General features: G+C 43.5%; 1 protein-coding gene across 3 annotated transcripts in view; it reads left to right on the top strand.

Moving 5' to 3' along the window:
- The first annotated feature begins 9,623 nt into the window (after positions 1 to 9,623).
- Positions 9,624 to 20,532, top strand: part of KIDINS220 (kinase D interacting substrate 220) — a 55,799-nt gene continuing 44,890 nt past the window's right edge. For all 3 annotated transcript variants that reach the window (XM_056856903.1, XM_056856904.1, XM_056856905.1), the window contains exons 1-9: positions 9,624 to 9,764; positions 10,272 to 10,370; positions 10,640 to 10,738; positions 12,137 to 12,235; positions 12,639 to 12,740; positions 15,938 to 16,036; positions 17,306 to 17,503; positions 17,636 to 17,734; positions 19,779 to 19,877. In XM_056856903.1, coding sequence (XP_056712881.1) covers positions 9,657 to 9,764; positions 10,272 to 10,370; positions 10,640 to 10,738; positions 12,137 to 12,235; positions 12,639 to 12,740; positions 15,938 to 16,036; positions 17,306 to 17,503; positions 17,636 to 17,734; positions 19,779 to 19,877 — 1,002 coding nt within the window. In that variant the 5' untranslated portion in view covers positions 9,624 to 9,656. The remainder of the gene's footprint in view (positions 9,765 to 10,271; positions 10,371 to 10,639; positions 10,739 to 12,136; positions 12,236 to 12,638; positions 12,741 to 15,937; positions 16,037 to 17,305; positions 17,504 to 17,635; positions 17,735 to 19,778; positions 19,878 to 20,532) is intronic.

Consider the following 20,532-nt stretch of genomic DNA (forward strand, 5'->3'; position numbering starts at 1 on the left):
TCTAGAGTCAAAACAGTACAGATATTGTTCCTATTTTGAGAAGTTACCGTTTTAAGGCTGTAGTGCTGAGCACTCATTCACCCGGAATAAGTTCTACTAAATCCACTTGCTTATGAGTATACCCTTAGCAGTCAAGACTGCAATCAGAACAGCTAGGACCATGCTGTAGGAAAGCATAAAGCGGCATAGCAAATGGAGAGGCAAAGACTTTAGGAAGGGTAAAGTAGAGAATGGCCACTGAGGCTCTTTTGCCCTGCTATGCTGAAATGCTGTCAGTATGTAGCAGATATTCTAAAGCAGCCGTGCTCACTGCAGCTCACAGATACATGAAGCTGCCTTATACTGAATCCGACCCTTGGTCTATCAACGTCAGTAATGTCTAAAACCGGCAGCAGCTCTTCAGGGTCTCAGGCAGAGAGAGGTCTTTCACATCTCCTACTTGCCTAGTCCCTTTAACGGGAGATTCCGGGGATTGAACCTGGGACCTTCTGCATGCCAAGCAGGTGCTCTACCACTGAGCCACAGCCCTTCAGATGGCCACATTCACAAATGTCATCAACCCAAAGAGTGACATTTACTTCTATGTTTGGCAGGATGCCTGTACCTGTGGGAGGAATTGCAACTTAACATTTCTTCCAGCAGCAAGTGGGAACCACTTGCTGCCAGCCAGAAGTACCACCATCCAAGGGCCTTGTCCACTTTCCTGAAATATGTGGCAAGTGCCATCTTGGGAATGGTGCTGGGAAGAGCCACATGTGGCTTCCAAGCCATTGAATGAGTATATCACTGTTCTAAAGTCACTTTCATATTTGGCTCATAAGGCTGCAATTCCAGGCACACTTACTAGGCAAAAGGTATTCTGGAACTGTACTTCTCATTAAGGATGTATTGCTTGAAGCACATGTGGACTTTGCCTGTGCGTTTTATATTCTATATGAAAAACAAATGAGTGCTGCAGCCAGTGCAAGTTCTAAATTCATAATAAAGGCGGACTTAAAATATAGCCAAATGTAAGCCTTCATTGTGAAACATTTCCTAATGCTTTTGAAAGTTAAGCTCATGGAAATACAGCACTCTGTTGGATGATGCTTTGACTTACGACTATCATCAGGAAAACTGGACAATCATGAGGTTTTTGTGTTGGATAAAAGCAGAAGTCTTAACTGTAGCACTTAAACATGAAGTGAACACAATGGCCTGTAATCTAGCAGGCTCTTAATAGGCACACATTGATCTGTATATATACAGTTCCATTATTTGGTCTACCAGCCCTTTCCAGTTATGCTCAATGGGAATGGCATGAGGGGTTGATGACATGAAAAATACTGCTAGTGGTATCCAGTCTTCATGCTCCGAAACTTGAGAACAGATGGACCTGAATGAGAAGATGAGAAGACAATAAAACATGGTGGCTGTCTCCACCCTTAAACTAACCCTCTGTTCAAATGTGTTCTTACTGTAGAAATTTGGGGCAACTCTTGTGGAACATTACTTAGCTGTGTCTGTAGGTTTTGGTGTAGCGATTGCTAGTGTGGCATTTTGCTGTCCATCCCTGGCCTAGTGCTTAATGTTAGAACTTAGCATCTCTGCATTCAGCACGGAGAGTATTTTTATGTTGGATGAGTCTGTCATGTCCTTTGCGAGCCATTTTCTAGACTTGCTGGTGGGTACTGGGTGAATGCTGTAACTCATGATGTAGCTTTGCCTTTAGGAAGGCAATGGAGAGCTGTGTGGGATGGCATCAGGGGATTCTTGTGGAGGGGAGTCAGTAATGATGTTTCAGTGGTAGGAGAGAGATACTAGGATCCAGGTTCACTTGTTAAAACTACAGCGAGGATCAAAAGAGAAGAAGAGTTGGTTTTTATATGCTGACTTTCTCTACCACTTAAGGAAGAATCAAAGCGGCTTACAATCACCTTCCCTTCCCCTCCCCACAACACCCTGTGAGGCAGGTGGGGCTGAGAGAGCTCTGAGAGCTGTGACTAGCCCAAGGTCACCCAGCTGGCTTCATGTGTGGGAGTGGGGAAACCAACCCAGTTCAGCAGATTAGTGTCCGCCGCTCATGTGGAGGAGTGGGGAATCAAACCTGGTTCTCCAGATTAGAGTCCAAACCACCGCTCTTAACCACTACACTTGCCTTTGAAGTAGGAGGGTTTTAACTCTTGGTCTGTATTGCTTCTAGTTCCTTTATTTTGCCTATTGAAAGATGAGCTTTAAAATTGAGGATGAAACTTAGATGTGCAAGACTGTAGATGTCAAACAGTTTTTTATGTTAAGAATGAGTATTGGTATAGACAGTAATGGAAAAGTTTTCCTGCTGATTTATCCCTCTCCACACTGGGTCAGAAGGCATCCCTTTTACTTCTTGTTGTGGGTTTTTTAAATTGTAAGGTTATTTAAGGGAAGATGGAGGCAGGGCAAGATTTTAAAAACAAATGGTGTGACACATATGCAGAAATTGACAGGCACTTTATTGGAGACCGTAGTTACCTTTTTTGATGCTTGGTATTTAAACGTTCCCTACTGATTTGCTGACAATAAAATTAGAAGCTGCTGGTTATGACAGGCAGGAAAGAATAACATGGTTAAAAAGGCATTGTCCCTAATAGAGATATGATGATATAGCATAGTACCCCCATGCATGTAACCTCTTCTCTAGGATTGTTATCACATCTCTCTTACTCTTAATCTATTCATATTTTGGTAAGTTACTCCACACTGTGATTCCAAGATAAGACTCACTCATACTAATGTGTGAGAATTACTGAAGGTGCAAATGGAAGTCTAGGGTACCTGAAATTATGTGTATCAAAAGTCCACCTGAATATTGGGGGGAAAGCCTACATTTTAGTTGTCTCAGCGCTAAATATATGAAAGGGATGCAAATGTGCAGTAATGCCAGAATTAAATTGTTTATTCTGTGTGTGTTTGTGTCTTATGCGACCATTGACAAGAGAAGCCAAGTACTAAATCTGATGTGTATTTCTAGAGTATTTATTATGGCACTTCATGGAGCAGCGCAGGTTGCTTTGGGTCCCCCTTTGCAATGAAGTTAGTATATTGAGTTAAACTATAGGCTTAGATGCTGACTACTGTTTCTGTGGGGCATTTCAGGGTCCCATGATAGGGGGAAGTGGGAAAATTGGAGGCTAGAAGCATAAGTGCTTGCACCTGTAGAAATGCTGGTCAGGATCTCACCCGTACATAGGATGTTTAAGGTATGGGCTTTGTCAGCATTTTCCCCTTTCTCTGTGCTGTGTTTTCTTCATTCAGTAGCATCACATCATAATTGTACAAACTTTGGTTCTGTGTTTCGCTACCCTGCCCTTGAAAGGAAGGTAGGGCCTGTACAAGCTTTCTGGCTTGTCTTAAAAAGGCTGGGGTAGAGCATGGGTTAAGTTATGGGGGCTGCAAGATGTTAAGGAGGCGCAGGTTAAGTTATGGGGGCTGCAAGATGTTAAGGAGGCGCAGGTGACAGTAGGACCAGGGCCCAGAGTGAGGGCTAAGGGCCTGGAGGCAGGTATGCAGGGGGAACAAACAATGGCGTTCTAAAGTTCAAACAGGTTTGAAGGACCTGCATGGTCAAAAAGCAGGATATAAACTTAATTGATAATGTAACAAATGGTAACATAATGGAGGAGTAAGTGCAGTTTTACGCACTAGTCATCTTTGTCCTAAACATGATTTAATTCACTGGGATTAAATGTGGAAAGATTACTTTTTTTTTTAATGTCCAAACAAAATTGAAGGCCTGTAGAAGTGCTAAGGGCACTCAGAGACTTAAAGGTTTATGATTAAGAATCTGTAAGGCTGGCTGTAAGAGTTGAGGTTGATCCCACTAAAGAATGAGACGTATTTGTTTTAGACAAAGTGCAAGGTTTATAAACACAACTTTGTTACTTACTTCCTCAGCACCTGGACTTTCTACCCTTTAAGTTTTTTGTTTTGTTCAACTTTCTGCATTTTCTTAGCAATGCTTTATATATTATGCAATACCAGATCTGCTACTACGGGTTCGTGGCCTGTGAAGTTGTCAGCCATGACCAAAATGCTACACAGTTCTTGGGTGTACACATAAAATGTAGTGTGAGGTATGTCCCCATGACCTGTTCTACACGTGCCGTGAAATGAGGGGGTAGAGTTCTGAAGCGGGTCGTGCTGTTAAAGGGACAGGCTCTTAGAATGGACCACTTCTTGAGAAGTGATATGTTATCTTATTCAGCCAGTCACCTACTAAGCAGGATTCATGACTTTACCTACTTTTAAAAAGTAAGTCTTTTTATTGATGTACTTACAGTAAAAATGTGTATTGTTGCAGTAAAACAGGGACTCGCGGGGGAGAGGGAGACCCAAGATAGTTATCAAGAAAACAGTTTATTTATTTGCAGCTGGACCCAGATGCCCTAACGGGCCAAAATCTTGGAGTCCCGATTGTACTGAGGGAGAGATATTTATCCAAATTCAAGTTATGACAGCCCATCAACATTTAGGGCATATCTGATTGTAATACAAACAGAGAGGTGGCAGTACAGTAATCGCTTCACTTAGTTCTTTGTTATGGTTCACTGTAACCCTCCATGACTTTTGCCCCAATTACTTAGAGCACACAGACACACAGAGATATCCTGCCCAGCAACAAGCTATTCCTTTGCTGTCCTAATACATTTCAATACATTTACAGAAAGGAAAAGAGATTGTTACAAATTGTTAAATCAGTGGATCTTCCATAGTCAGGGGAAGTCTACCTTGCTGTCTCAGTATATATGTGTGAATGCAAGTTTCAAAGTCTTTACATTCAGTTACAACGTATGCAGTGACAATGTATGTTACAATGTATGCAATAAAGCAAGCAAGTCTTACATACTATTCAGTTTTAAAATCCAACTTCAAATTATAACAGTCAAATAAGTCTGATTTAGTATAAAGTATCTAATTCACATTCTAGAATAATAATTCAAAGCCATGCATATCGACACCTTTCTTCTGAGACACTCTGATTGAGGTCTGAAATTCTAGCCTTACTGTGCCTGTATTTATACTGTTTCAAACCCCTCAATAATGCTGATTCAGAGAAAAAGTTGGGCTGAGGAGTCCTCCTCCATTGGACTGAGGAGTCCTTCTCCATTGCCTAATATGGGCTTCCTTTCCTTTCAGTCTACTTTACTAAACTATAAACAATCCATTTTTGAGATCTGTGATAACTTTATATATTCAATTTTAACACCATTCTCATCTATGAATCAATAGTATCATGGTTACATCTTTAAATAAAAAAACTACAGTTACATTGCTTATATTGCATTAGTTAGCATTGAATAACCGTGGAGGGTGGAGAGCATCTCCATTCATGATGTCATTGGAAGGGTAGGAAGACCTTCTATAGTTAAAAACATGAAAAGGGCTCTGCTCTCCACTAAAAGGGTGGAGGAGCCTCTGACCCTACTATATTTGTCAGTAGTTTTCAGAAACATAAGCCTTTGGTTTAATATTTCCAGGCTTTCTATTCTTAAAAGTAACCAAACCTTTAGTTATGTAGTTGTTTAGTTTTGTAGTGAATAATTCTGCATATGTACAACTCAGTATCTTATGTGTAGTTTTAGTTTTATAGTGAATAATTCTGCATATGTACAACTCAGTATCTTAGATCACGTGCTGTAAGATGTTAGAGACTGTGACAGTTCCACTGAGGTAAAATTGATTGTACAGGTGGAGGCTCACATTTTGAATGCCTCCCCTTCCTCACATAATTGACTGCCCGTGAGTGTAAAACTCGCTTCGCAGGGAGCAGAGTGAGATGGAACCTTTCTCCTTGATGCTTACTTGCAAGGAGATTTTGTTAAGCATGGGGTGCGGAAGCGTTTCAAAACGGTACCCCTAACCTGTAGCCGAAGTGGTGTAGCTAGGGTTGCCAGCTCCAGGTTGGGAAATACCTAGAGGTTTTGGGGACGGAGCCTGAGGAGGGCTGGGTATGGAGAGGGGAGGGACTTCAATGCCACAGAGTCCAACTGCCAAAGCAGCCATTTTTTCCAGGTGAGCAGATCTCTATCAGTTGGAGATAGTTTGTAATAGTGGGAGATCTCCAGCCACCACCTGGAGGTTGGCAACCCTCGGTGTAGCTCACTCTATCACTTCATTCCACTGTGTACATAAGCTGGGCCTGGGGGCTGTAAGGAGCTAACTGTAAGTGTTAAGATGTGTGAAAATACTGCCACATTGAATTTGCTTTCTGTGCCTCAAACCTTTGCATATCTTCCATAGAGCAGTGCCTGTGCACCTGCCCAGTGCTGCCCTGCTGCCTTATCAATAGGTTGAAGGCAAAACTGCCCCCAAGCTAAGGCGGGATGGGGGTGGCTGGGTACCAGTGACGCTTGTGCTAATGCTCACAGAATCATACCTTAGGCCAGTGATGGCGAACCTTTTAGAGACTGAGTGCCCAAACTGCAACTGAAAACCCACTTATTTATCTCCGAGTGCCAATGCGGCAATTTAACCTGAATACCACCCCCAGAGGGGGCCCAGAGGGAGAGGCTAGGGTTGCCAAGTTCCTCTTCGCCATGAGTGGGAGGTTTTTGGGGTGGTGCCTGAGGAGGATGGGGTTTGGGGAGGGACTTCAGTGCCATAGAGTCCAATTGCCAAAGTGTCCATTTTCTCCAGGGGAACTGATGTCTATTGGCTGGAGATCACTTGTAATAGCAGGAGATCTCCAGCTAGTACCTGGAGATTGGCAACAAGTTCCTTAGTGTTTTCTCTCTACATATCAAGACAAATGGAAAGGTGTTTGGAGGATGGCTTGTGCGCACTTCAAAGGTGAAATAGGACTGCACGCCCCTCCGCCCGCACAGACTCAGAGGGCGCTGGAGAAGCCGCTGGAGGGAAAGAAGGAAAGAAGGGAATGGAGGGAGGGAGAGAAAGAAAGAAAAAGCGAGAGAAAGGGGGAAAGAAATGGAGCGAGGGAGAGAAAGAAAAGTAGGGAAAGAAAAGGACAGAGGGAGACAGAGAAAGAAAGAGGTCATTTATGCATAGGAGGTTTTGCCTTGGATTTGCCACTCTCCAGATGCACATTTTCCCCATCCGGATTCTCAAAACTCTGCATGGGGACTTACTGATGAGTTTTGAGAATTTGGATGGGGAAAATGTGCATCTACAGAGCGGCAAATCCAAGGCAAAACATCCCATGCATGAATGGCCAGAGACAGGAAAGCCTTCCCTCTCTCTCTGTCTCTCTCTCTCTGTCTCTCTCTCTCTGTCTCTCTCTCTCTGTCTCTCTCTCTCTGTCTCTCTCTCTCTGTCTCTCTCTCTCTGTCTCTGTCTCTCTGTCTCTGTCTCTCTGTCTCTCTGTCTCTCTGTCTCTCTGTCTCTCTGTCTCTCTGTCTCTCTGTCTCTCTGTCTGTCTCTCTGTCTCTCTGTCTCTCTGTCTCTCTGTCTCTCTGTCTCTCTGTCTCTCTCTGTCTCTCTCTGTCTCTCTCTGTCTCTCTCTGTCTCTCTCTGTCTCTCTCTGTCTCTCTCTGTCTCTCTCTGTCTCTCTCTGTCTCTCTCTGTCTCTCTCTGTCTCTCTCTGTCTCTCTCTGTCTCTCTCTGTCTCTCTCTGTCTCTCTCTGTCTCTCTGTCTCTCTGTCTGTCTCTCTCTCTCTCTCACTCACTCACTCACTCACTCACACTCACACCCCCTTCCGCCCGCAGCAGAGAAGGGGGGCGCTCGCACAGAACAGCCCGCAGTGCACAGGCGCCGGGAGACCCTTCCCTTCCCGCGGAGGCTCGGTGTCCTGCCCCGCTGACAGCTGCCCCCGCCCAGCCTGGCCTGCCACCAGCGAGGGAGGGGAAGGAGGCGCCCCAGAGCCTCCGCCTGACTTCCCGCCCCGCAGCTCGCCAGCCACCTGCCCTGCCACCGCGCCCTTCGCCTGTGCATGGGGCTGGGCCCCCCCGGCCGCCTCCCATGTGCCCAGGGTGAGCAGCAGCAGGAGGAGGATCCCCCGCCCGGCTGGGCCTCGCCGCCACCGCCTCCACCCACCCCTTTCAGAGTGGAGCTCCTGTGGAAAGGAGGCCCGTCTGGCGCAGAGGGAAGGAAGGAGGGAGGGAGCCCAGCCTAGCTCACTGCCCCTCTCTGCCTGCCTGCCTTGCCCAGGCCCCTAAGCCCCCCGCCCGGAGGGGATCTTCCACCCTGCCTGCCTGCCTGCCCCAAGGGGGGGATGCGGCGAGAGGCAAGCAAAGTAGGGCAGAGGGCGCCTCCTTCGCGCCAACCGGCCAACCACGCCCCTCCGCCCGCACAGGCCCAGAGGGCGCCGGAGAAGCCGCCGGCCATGCCGAGTGTGGGCGCCCGGCTTCTGTTCCCTGCTCTCCCACCCGCCTGGCCAACCGCGCACTCTCCCTCCAGCGGCGGCAATGGCGGTGGCTTCTGTGGGAGAGTCCGGGGGCCACCGCCAGTGATGTCGGAGGTTCCCCACCCCTGGGCTACAGCCTCCCCCATCCGGGGAGGGGCAGAGCCGGAAAGGCCAGCGGCTTGGAGGAACCACGCGTGCCGGCAGAGAGGTCTACGCGTGCCGGAAGTGGAACGCGTGCCATAGGTTCGCCAACGCGGCCTTAGGCTTTACATGTGGCACACTTGCCAGCAGGCCATGTCTTCAGGATGGTACATTTTGGAGAAGCTTTAGGGAAGAGCATTCTGTTTTGATGGTGGGTTATAGATGGGGTTGCCAACCTGCAGGTGGTGGCAGGGGATCTCCCGCTGTTACAACTGATCTCCAGCCAATAGAGATCAGTTCGCCTGGAGAAAATGGCCACTTTTGCAATTAGACTCTATGGCATTGAAGTCCTTCCCCTCCCCATACCCCGCCCTCCTCAGGCTTCGCCCCAAAATTTTCCTGGTATTTCCTAACCTGGAGCTGGCAACCCTCGTTATACATCTTGTAGAAGTGTGGACAGGAGGATGTTACAAAAGGGATATCTGCTGTCTCCCCCTTTTCACTGCATTTCCCCCTGACCAGCCAGTTCCTGTGGGCTGGGGGACTCTTAGGAATGGTTGGGGTGAGATCCACATTGGGGTCTGCAACCAGAAGGAAGAATGGGTAGAAACTGCCCCCGTTCCTCTTCTGCAGCTTGCTTCATTTACAGTTCTATAGTAGACAACCCAGCATTTCAGACTTGTGTGCCTTTATTTTTTCTCATTACATTTTAATATGATGGAAGCCTCAGAAAGACTCTTGTAACCCTCTGCAGAGCCATGCATTTCTCTGCTGCAAACAAACTATTTTCACATTACTTAGATTTTTAAAACTACATTTTAGTACTATCCTTGTGGGCAGATTGAGTGAAATATTTTTTTCATGTTCTGTTATCAGCTGATTGGCTGTCTCTTGAGTTTAACGAGCTCTCTGTGTTAGAGGAGACAATCTAGTGACTCAGCAACAAGGTTATCAAGTAGTGGTTTGAAATGTGCAAAATCACTTGCTCCTCTTATTTGAAAGAGGTGTGTGTATGTGTGTAATATCAGTGGGAGTGTGTTTATAACAGTGGCCAACAAATCATAGCTTAGTAGTAATAACTAGTGTGGGTGACCGGGCATTTGTCCAGAGACAGCCTAAACAGGGCAACAAAACTAACACTGTCCATCTTTCTGATATAGATAAGCAGCACTGAGGAACTTGATCTTTTAATCCAAGATGTCAAGTCTGATGTCTCAGAGTTTGGTGACGTATGTGGAAGAAGAAAATGTTCCTGCATTGAAGGCATTTCTTGAGAAGTGCAAAGATGTGGATGAAAGGAATGAGGTGAGATAAATGCCCAGGGTTACTTTTTAAAAACATTGAATGCCTTTAACAAATAGCATCCTTGAAAATCTGGGCAGTCTTAGAGGTATGCTACGTACCCTTGGGAAATAAAATAAATGATGGGACATCGAGTTAACCCTGATGGTCTTGATGTAAATAAAAGAAAATTGATATTAAAGCAGTAAGATCCTAAGATTTAGGAATATTTTGGTGTCTTGTTCATGGCACAATGTTGGCTTGGTTTATTTCCCTTTTCAAAAAATAGTTGTTTATTTTAGATCAGTAGTTTGTCTTTCTGTAGCTTGAGTCATGTTTTGGCACTTTTTTACAGCAATGAATAAATATAATGAGCTCACCTACATGTTTATGCATGGAATCCCAGTAAGATTCCTCCCCAGGCTCCATCTCCAAATCTCCAGGAATCCCCCAACTTTATACTCCATCGATCCAGATGCCCTTAGTTATCTGTCCGTTTTACAGACATTTACAATGTTTGCATGTTTTCAGAATGGACAAACTCCACTGATGCTTGCGGCCGAGCAAGGCAATTTAGAAATTGTCCAAGAATTGATAAAGAAAGGTGCTAACTGCAACCTGGAAGATTCGGTAAGTATAGACACTGATCCAGTCCCTTTGCTGTATCTTTCCTGTTCTCATTCTCTTGTGTGTACTACTGTGCACACTGGATCATACTTTACATGCATCTCCGCCCCCATGTCATTCATTATTAATATAGTAGTACAAGATTTGTGAATCACTTCTTCAGAGAGTTTGCTGCTTTATGACTCTTGTTTCTTTGCAGTTGGCACAGTCTCTTAGTATATAACCTGCTTTCAGTTACCAACTGAATGCTTATTTCATTTTTCTTCCTTCAGGATAACTGGACAGCTCTTATCTCGGCAGCTAAAGAGGGGCACAGCTCCGTTGTGTCGGAGCTACTTAACTGCAATGTGAATTTGGAACACCGGGACATGGTATGTTATCTTTGGCTTCCAAAGGATGTGTGTATTTTCAGCCTCTCCCACCCTTCTGACCAAGTAACTCCAAATGTGTCGCTGCTTTTTCCCCCCCTGTAAGGAATGATGTGAACGGAGTCAGTATGTTTTTATGAAGATGAGCAGTGTGTCTGGTGCCTTTTCTCCAAAGTTGTAAAAGTTCCATTATTTGAAGGTTTGCAGAAAGTTGAGAAACCTTTAGAAGCTTTGTGGGGACTTTTCATTTAGAAATGCTTCCAGTAGTCAGGAAGTGGGAGGTTTTAAAGGTAAAGGTCCCCTGTGCAAGCACCGGGTCATTCTTGACCCATGGGGCGACATGGGTGGTTTGCCAGTGCCTTCCCCAGTCATCTTCCCTTTACCCCCAGCGAGCTGGGTACTCATTTTACCGACCTCGGAAGGATGGAAGGCTGAGTCAACCTTGAGCCGGCTACCTGAAACCGACTTCCGTCGGGATCGAACTCAGGTCGTGAGCAGAGCTTCGACTGCAGTACTGCAGCTTTACCACTCTGTGCCACGGGGCTCCTGAATTACAAATCTTATGGATAATTATTAAATAGGTGCTGATTGTTTTTTAAAAAATGGTGACCTAGAATAACTTTTATGACTTCCGCTATTTTTGCTAAAAATAGAGATCTTTACTACACGTGATGGGGCAAATATGTGATAGAATCTCTCTTTTAAAAAATCCGTACTAGCAGTTAGAGGGAGCTTGAACTGGGATCATAGTGTAGGGAAAAGTAGTTTAATCCTTTCTGTCTGTGCTGTTTCCTTGATGGAAATTGTGCTTCCACCATAGCTGCTATTTAATAATAATAACAATAACAATTATAATAATAATAATTTTTATTTGTATCCCGCCCTCCCCCCTGGCCGAACCAGTCTCAGGGCTGCTAACATCATAAAATATATGCAACTAATAATACAGTCAATAAAATACAATTAAAACAGCGCTAAATTATACCCTTTTTTATGGTGGCACTGTAACCCTACAACGCTCTAGGGAGAGATTGTTCTGCCGGCAGCCATGGCCTAGTGGGCTGCAATTCAAGAGGGCGAGGGAAAAGGAGGTGGGAGGCCAGCATTATAGATACCAACCATCGCTGTCCTCAACTATTTCCCTTGCTGGAGACAACTTATAGATACCTTATGGGTATGTCTGTGTTCTCCATTTCCCACCCCCCCGGGGGGGGGGAAGACCTCTGCTAGGGAGAGGTAGTTTACATCAGGGAAAACGATTTGTAGGGGCTGGTTAGATACACTATGGTCTGGATCTGAATTGCCCCTTCCTGTTTTCTATTAGTTTCTCAAAGAGAATACAACAAAATTGTAATTCTTGTTTTTAAAACTTCCTCTGTTATGATTTCTTGTGTTTGGCAGGGTGGCTGGACAGCTCTGATGTGGGCGTGCTACAAGGGCTGTACAGAAGTAGCTGAGCTGCTTCTTGAAAAAGGAGCTAACCCAAACATCACTGGTCTGGTAAGGTCATTACATGTTACAGCGGGGTTGACTTGCGAGGAACTCTGAAGTTAGAGTAGTTATTAGGTTACTCAGAAATAAGTCCAATGTTATTCTATGGAGCTCACTCACTATGGGGCTACAACAGTGACTTTAAATTTAGAGTACTGTATAGGACTGAATCATGAAAGTTTTAAAGCACATGTTTAAATGGTACATACAGTAGAGAAATTCAGAATTTCTATTGTCAGAACCTGTCATAGAAAACCAGATGTCTGAAATCTCATGCTTGCATGTTGTTTCTGGTTCTTTCCTTATAAGCGAACTGGCTTGGCCATATTAAAAATGCTGGCTGAATTGTCTGAAAAAGGTTCTATATATGCTTCCATTCTTACAACTTCTTAAATGACTTTTCTTCCTCAAGCAATACAGTGTCTACCCCATCATTTGGGCAGCAGGACGGGGCCATTCTCGCATAGTGCAACTCCTACTTCAGCATGGAGCTAAGGTCAACTGCTCTGATAAGGTAGGCTAAAATAGTGGGTTTTTTTAGAAATGTTACAGACTGAACTTCGGTACCTTCAGAAATTAAAATTATTCAGAATATTATGAAGTTTATTTAGCACCCTGAGCTGTATTACTCTTTCTAACAGGATATGGGACTGTCTGCAGCAGAGAAGTTGTAGCTTTGTTTATTTACATTATTTATAGTCCGCCTTTCTCACTTGGACTCAAGGTGGATTACACAGAGTGAGTCAATGCAACCGACGGATGGGACAATCAATAAACAGTACAGTAGGATTATGGTTGTAGAACCAGGCAGAAGTCTAAAAACAGAACTGAAGCAAAGCATAAGTCTTAACATCACACATTAAACAATACAGAATTCCACAGCAGGATCCTAGTTTCCACAGGCTATACACAATAGTACAGGCCTCAGTCCCTAATAATTTTTCTAAGTACCTTTGTGAATCATTTAGTACAGAGCAACTCTTATTGCCTGTGTAGAAAACCCCTCTGAATAATTCAGCTTTGCATTGTTTGTGGAAAGCTGTGAGAGGGGGAACCTTCCTGGCCTCCTCAGGCAGGCAGTTCCACAAGGTGGGGGCCACAACAGAGAAGGCACGTGTTGATTTTGCCCTTCTGCATGGTTGTCTTCTGCACCTGCGGAAGACCCTGCTCCGATGAACAAAGCTGTCATGGTGGAGTGCGGGGGAGAGGTGATCTCACAGATACGAGGGTCCAAGGCAATGAAGGGCTTTGTAAGTGATAGCTAATACCTTAAATTGAACCCATTAACTGATGGGCAGCAAGTGAAGTGCCCACAGGATGTAATATGTGTGCTTCATCTGACTCCTGATAATAGCCAAGCTTTGGCATTCTATACCAGCTGGAGTTTCTGAATTGATTTTGAGGGGAGACCAATGTACAGTGCATTGCAGTAGTCTATTGTGGCGTGGATCCGGGTGGCCAGATCAATCATATCAAGGTAAGGGGCCATTTTTTGGGCTAGGCTGAATTGGAAGAAAGCCTTTTTAGCAACTGCATTAACTTGCTTCTCCAATAACAGTTGTGTCCAGTATAATCGCAAGGCTGAGTTGGCAAGGGTCAGTTGAAATCCATCAGAAGTGGGGAGCGCAATGTCCTTCAAGATCTCTGCCATCCCAACCAGCATAGCATCTGCCTTTTCAGGGTTTAGTTTCAATTTGTTTACTTAGCCAATTTACCACAACAGCTAGACAGTTATTCATGACTTCTGCCATATCACCAGGGGATTTGGATAAGTATATATAGAGCTGGGTATCATCCATATATTGATGACATCCAACCCGAAAGCTACAAAGGATTTGTCCTAAAGGTTTTACATAGAGATTGAAAAGCATGGGGGATAGGACTGCATCCTGTTGAATTCCACAGGATAGATCCCACACTGATGACAACTGGTCTCCCACAGCAACCCTTTGAGTTGGATCAATGAGGAATGATCTGAACCAGTTTAGCACACATCCCCTGATACTTAATTCTGCCTCCAAATGCCTCAACAACATGGCACGATCTACTGTATCAAAAACTGCAGATAAGTCCAGAAGAGCAACAAGGAGGCATGGCCTTTGCCTACATTCAGATGGAGGTTGTCAAAACTAAAGTTGCAGAGCCATCTCTGTCCCATAGCCCATCCTGAAGCCAGGCTGGAATTGGTCTAGAGAAGATGTATTACCCAAGAAGACCTGTAGTTGGTCCACTACTGCTCTCTTAATCACTTTGCCAAAAAAGGGCAGGTTAGAGACGGCAATAATTGACCACATCATTTTTCTGTAGGGATGGTTTTTTAGGTAGCGGATGGATAACTGCCTCTTTGAGTGGCCAAGGGAAGGTATCCTGAGTTAGTGACTGATTTATAATAAATACTAAGATTTGTTGATGTGATCCTGACATGATTTTAGTAGCCAGGATGGGCAAGGATCCAGAGTACAAGTAGTGGCCTTGTAGAGACTATAAAATCCTGGGCTGGTCCTGGTGACGTATCCTTGGCATGGATAGTGAAGTCCCCCAGAACAATCAATCTAGGACACTCCCATACCATATCCAACATTACCTCTGCTAACTCATGAAGTGTGCCCTTTGGGGAACTAGGCAACTAGTAGACAAGAAGAATGCTTAATCAGTCTTTAGTACCTATTGTAAGGAGCATGCGGTCAATACCAGTGATAGTTTGCACTGGCAGTCTGTGGAAGTTGAAGTATTCATGGAGGATGATAGTCATATCTCCCCGCATGAGTCAGTTGTATGGTGTTGGTGGAGACAGCATAACCAGTTGGGACAGACTTCCCCCTCTATGGTTTTCCCGTCACTGTTTCATGCTGCTTATAATTCATAGAATCATAGTTGGAAGGGGCCATACAGGCCATCTAGTCCAACCCCCTGCTCAATTAATTGAGGATGCCTGTTTTAAGTAATTTATGGATATTTTTAATTGTGCTGTAATGGTTGTGGGCCGCTCAGAGCCTGACCTGTTCAGGAATGGGTGGCATAAAAATCCAATAAATAAGTAAACAAATTTCTTCTTCCAGCAACATCTCATAGAGGAGGGCAGTTTTGGGCTTCATTGTAACACTGTAACAATCCAGTTTATGGGCTTTAAATATACTTTGCATTCAGGTCATTTAAAAATGTTTGCATGAAGCCATCTCAGAGTCCTTCCAGCAGTTTTGCCCATTCAGTGCTTCGGCAGCTTGTGCAGCTAAATAAAGCTTGTTCCTGTACCCCCAACATTACATTTACTTATTCAGAAAATTTTAATGTTATCTTTCTGCCCGGTTTGGGATCCCAAAGTCAAAGCATTACAACAATTTTGAACAGGCATGTATTACAAAACAATAACATCAGTTCAACAAAATACAAACATATAAACAGCTGGATATGCTGCTGGTTCAGCTGGAGCAGTAGCAGTGGGGCAAAAGGCCCCTTTCCAGAAACACCCACTCCTCAGACCAGTCTGGAAGCAGAGCCGATGGCACCATTTAAGTTGGGGTGGGGTGGATCAGGGCTCTTTTTTTGAGACTGTTTTTTTTCCTATGGAAAAACCATTCTCATGTTATCGGAAGGCTGGCAAGTTTTCTAACCTCTGTGTATACGATATCATCTATGATGTTCCACCCTTTGCTTTATCCGCCCACATGTAATCACTAAACGGGCTGTGAGAGATGCATTTTCTTTTTCCAGTATGGTACTACACCACTGATCTGGGCAGCAAGAAAGGGCCATCTGGAATGTGTGAAATATTTGCTGCATACGGGAGCAGACGTTGATCAAGAAGGAGCTGTGAGTACCTGATTTGAGGCCAGAATTCCATGTTCAAAGTTTTTACCTTCTTAGACTTAAACCTCTATGCCCACTTGTGATCTATTTCCTTCCAGCCTTTTATTTCCTTCCGGCCTTTTATCATCTTAGCATCTACCCTCAGCTGTAATCTATGACTATTTTGAGCAAAGAAATAGCAGGAAAGTATGGTAAAAAATGATAGTTTTACGAAAAGGTTACGAAAAGGTTAATGTTTGGCATTACGAAAAGGTTAACGTTTGGCAGCGAGGCCATCTGCTTCCTGGTGGTGTCTGGGAAGAAGTTGTTGTCATTGCTGTTAAGATGCCTGCTGGAGTTGTTGCAGTCAGGGTTCTAGGTCCAAGTTGAATATATGTAATTAAAACTGTTCAGTTTCCTTTACAAGTGGCTGGAATCAGTTCTTTGTGGAATCTGGAGGATCTTCACTAAGTTCCATTATAAGAAGTGGCAACGAACAAAAAGGTTAAGCAGCCCCCTCTTCTCCCCCTCCTGTTTCTCTGCTGAAACCTGAAGCTTCCAGGGCCTGCTTCTGGTGTAGCAAAAGTGATTAAAGAGTTGTCTACCCATTGATCAATAGAATGTGTTTGTCCTTGTTTCTGATGAAATTTCCAAGTCCAGCTGAAGTAAAGGAACAAATAAAGCAAACAAACACCACCATCCCCAACACCCAGTCTTGGCTCTCTCACCTAGTGTGTGTTTCTGCTGTGGTCACACTTGAGAGAGAAGGTAAAAAGGTAAAGGTCCCCTGTGCAAGCACCAGGTCATTCCTGACCCATGGGGTGACGTCACATCCCAACATTTACAAGGCAGACTATGTTTACGGGGTGGTTTGCCAGTGCCTTCCCCAGTCATCTTCTCTTTACCCCCAGAAAGCTGGGTACTCATTTTACCAACCTCAGGAGGATGGAAAGCTGAGTCAACCCTGAGCTGGCTACCTGAAACCGACTTATGTCGGGATCGAACTCAGGTCGTGAGCAGAGCTTGGACTGCAGTACTGCAGCTTACCACTCTGCACTACGGGGCTCCTATGAGAGAGAAGGGCTGCAGTTAATGGCTGAGTGGTTGTATGAACTCTCATACCCTTTCCAACAGCAAGGATTTTTCTCCTGGCTGCCTTTTTAGAATGCATGATTTGTTTTTGGATTAGAATAATACCCTAAACTATGAAAAATAATAATGAAGTCCAAAAGCATCCTGTGCCTATTAGTCTAATCTCTTGTCTGCGTATTTGCTTTTTTCCCTTCTCCCCAGAATTCCATGACTGCACTTATTGTAGCAGTAAAAGGTGGTTTTACAGACTCGGTAAAGGAAATTCTGAAGCGGAATCCCAACGTAAACTTAACCGATAAAGACGGGAACACAGCCTTGATGATTGCCTCTAAGGAGGGCCACACTGAAATTGTGCAGGATCTCCTAGATGCGGGAACCTACGTGAACATCCCTGATAGGGTGAGTGTTTCAGTAACATGCTTGTGTCTGACCCATACCTGTAACAGATTATTTTAAAAGTTGCCTGAATGTATCAGGTGTATATTTTGATTCAGACATAAGTAACCTATTACTTTTGTGCCTGAATTGCAGAGTGGAGATACTGTACTGATTGGGGCTGTCAGAGGGGGCCATGTCGAGATTGTGAGGGCCCTGCTTCATAAGTATGCTGACATAGACATTAGAGGTCAGGTGAGTAATTCATTGTTGCTGTTAGGATGTCAAAAAGAGTCTTGAATATCCTTTCCAGCACAGCCCCTGGAGGCTGTTCACAGACAGAAAAGGCTGCTGCCTTCTCTATGGGAGATGTGGCCGTACTGCTGGACTTTGTTAATTCTGTCAGTAATGGCTGGTGATCCTATTACGTTGATTCTATATAATCTACCAGCTGTAAATCAAAAAAATTCAGCTTTGTACTAAAGAGAGAACCAAATATATTTCTGACATTCCTCTGTCACAAGGAGCAGCATTTTGGGTGTGATGTTGTATATGTAGCCCCCCTCCTTTTCCATGTAGTATAGAGCCCTTGGCTACAGCTGTGATATACATAACTCAGTGCATACACACAGTCCTGTTGCCATGTAACTCCACAGTCAGTGCATCAAATACTACCTAAATACAAAAAAAATCCCAAGGTGCTTTTAAGCATGACTGTGCATCTAGACTTGGCAGTAGTACAGTATTTGTTGTTGTTGTTGTTGTATTAATTGTATACCCTGCTCTATATCCTGACCAAGGTCAGGCTCAGAGTGGCTGACAATAAAAACAATCTCAAAACATGCACTATATAAAATTCAATACAACATAGCGAAAATAAAAGAAAATGTAACAATTTACACAGTGCTTTGCATCCCATTAAGCTATAAAGTGATTATTATGAGTGTTGTGCGTAATTGCTTTTTTTGGTACCGTAGTTGTTTCGGGAGGCCTGATGTTTTGTGTGAAAATAATAAACAAGTCTCTTAAGCACTCATCCTAAGCTTTAGCCAAACTCTGATTAAGTAATTACTTTGTTTCTGTAACGTTGAATAGATGTTTGTTCTGGTTGTTAAGGCAGGTTCCTCGTTTCCATTTTGAATTGTTTCACTTTGCTGTGTAGTGTCAAATACAAGTATTGTTTTTGAAGTGAATAGAGCAAAAAAAAGAAAAGAAAAAGGAACGTTCACACCAAGAAATTAAAAGTTGCAGAGGAACATTATGTATAAATGATCAAAAATGGATACAAGGTGTTTCTGTATACATAAAATACCAAAACAAATCAGAAATGCACAACCAAATTATAATAGATACAAATTATCACCATATAAAACAAATCAGAAATACATGACCAAACACATTTTGACTAAGTCTTCCTCAATGGTCATTAACTCTATTAAAACATTGCTAGAATACAAAAAATACATGCTAAATAAAGAGGCAGGGCTGCTCTGCATCACAATAGATAAACCTGAAGAAACAAAAAAAATTCAAAAATGTTTTCCTACTGAATGTTTCCAAGCTCAACATAAAAAATAAATTTTAATAAGTTACCACGTCCTGAAAGCAATGCTAATATAGAGAATTGCCTCCACAGGAATTTTTTTTTTTACTATAGTATCCTGGAAGTGATGTTGATATGGCAGATGGCCTCCACAGGAAAAAAACTCTTTGCTTTGAGTAAGTGAGTAAAAAACAAGAAAATTAAAAATAACAGGGAAGTGTTATCAATAAACATAGTTAAAAAGACACCATACGAACTAGTCCTGGTTCCAGAAATATGCAATCACATTCTTTTCCTGCCAAATAACAAGTGTAGCCAAAATGCTAACACAACAATAAAAGACTCTTAATGATCTCAGTGCAAGCACCCATGGTAACCAGAGGTAATCACACAGTCAAATACTTTAAAGGAATATACTTCAATGTAAAAATCCAGTAGTTATATAATGGCAGATAATTACAAAAACCTGGATGTAGGATCACAAAGTTAATAAGCTCCTCGTTTAAACCCATAGGAGTCATAGTCTTTAAAATAAAAATCCAAAAGGCCTCTCTCCTCTTAAGTTGTTGATAAAGCTGTAGTCCTGAAGCCGGGATTTTCTCAGTGATCCAAAACCGGAGGTCCTTCTCAGTATGTTTGGCTGTTGAGAAATATTTAACGAATGGTGCTGAGGTCTTGCCAGTTCTAATGCAGCTGAAGTGAATCCAGATGCCTTTCAAAATTGCTAACTGAAGATGTGGAATGTTTGTTTTATAGGATAACAAAACGGCCCTGTATTGGGCTGTTGAGAAAGGAAATGCTACAATGGTAAGAGATATCTTACAGTGCAATCCGGACACCGAAACATGTACAAAGGTAAACACATGATGAATGTTTTTATAATGAAAGCTGCCTGGGTGTGAGGTGCATCTTGCAAGTTTTTTTCCCTCTCTCTCCTCTTCAGTATTAAATTTTACAGTGCATCTATAAGCTGGTCTTCACTGAAGGGGAAAATGGTGTATTATAGTGCAGCTCTAACTAACTCCAGAATTACTCTTCGGTACTAGGTATTTCCCTGTCAGGGGTATGGTTGAAGAACTTCCTGGTCTCTGAGTTACCAGTTGCTCAGCCGGTGTGTTACTATCTCCTTTTGCTCCAATGCCTCTCCATTTTTCCTGCTTTTAAAGAAGAATTGGACTCAATTGCCTCCAGGTGACAGGAAGAATGTAGGGAATGTGGAGAAGAGACATGATGTCAATACACCGTGTACTCTGGAATAAATATATATATATGAGGCATCTGCACTTTGATTTGTAGCCTCTTCCTTTGTAGAGGTTTGGGGTGGTAACAGTTTTTATGGCGCGTGGCTTAAGCTTCTGTTTGATCTCTGATCTGATTTGGAAATGTTTTTATGTAGCTATTTCCCTCAAGGTGCATACTCAATTTTGCATGATAAAGTTTAGCTTTCCCTTATGTTCCAGTCTGGTACTCAAAATGAGGGTGCTTAAATAATGGTAAAAGTATTTATAAC

Source organism: Euleptes europaea, chromosome 10 (assembly GCF_029931775.1).
Source record: "Euleptes europaea isolate rEulEur1 chromosome 10, rEulEur1.hap1, whole genome shotgun sequence".
Classification (NCBI taxonomy): domain Eukaryota; kingdom Metazoa; phylum Chordata; class Lepidosauria; order Squamata; family Sphaerodactylidae; genus Euleptes; species Euleptes europaea.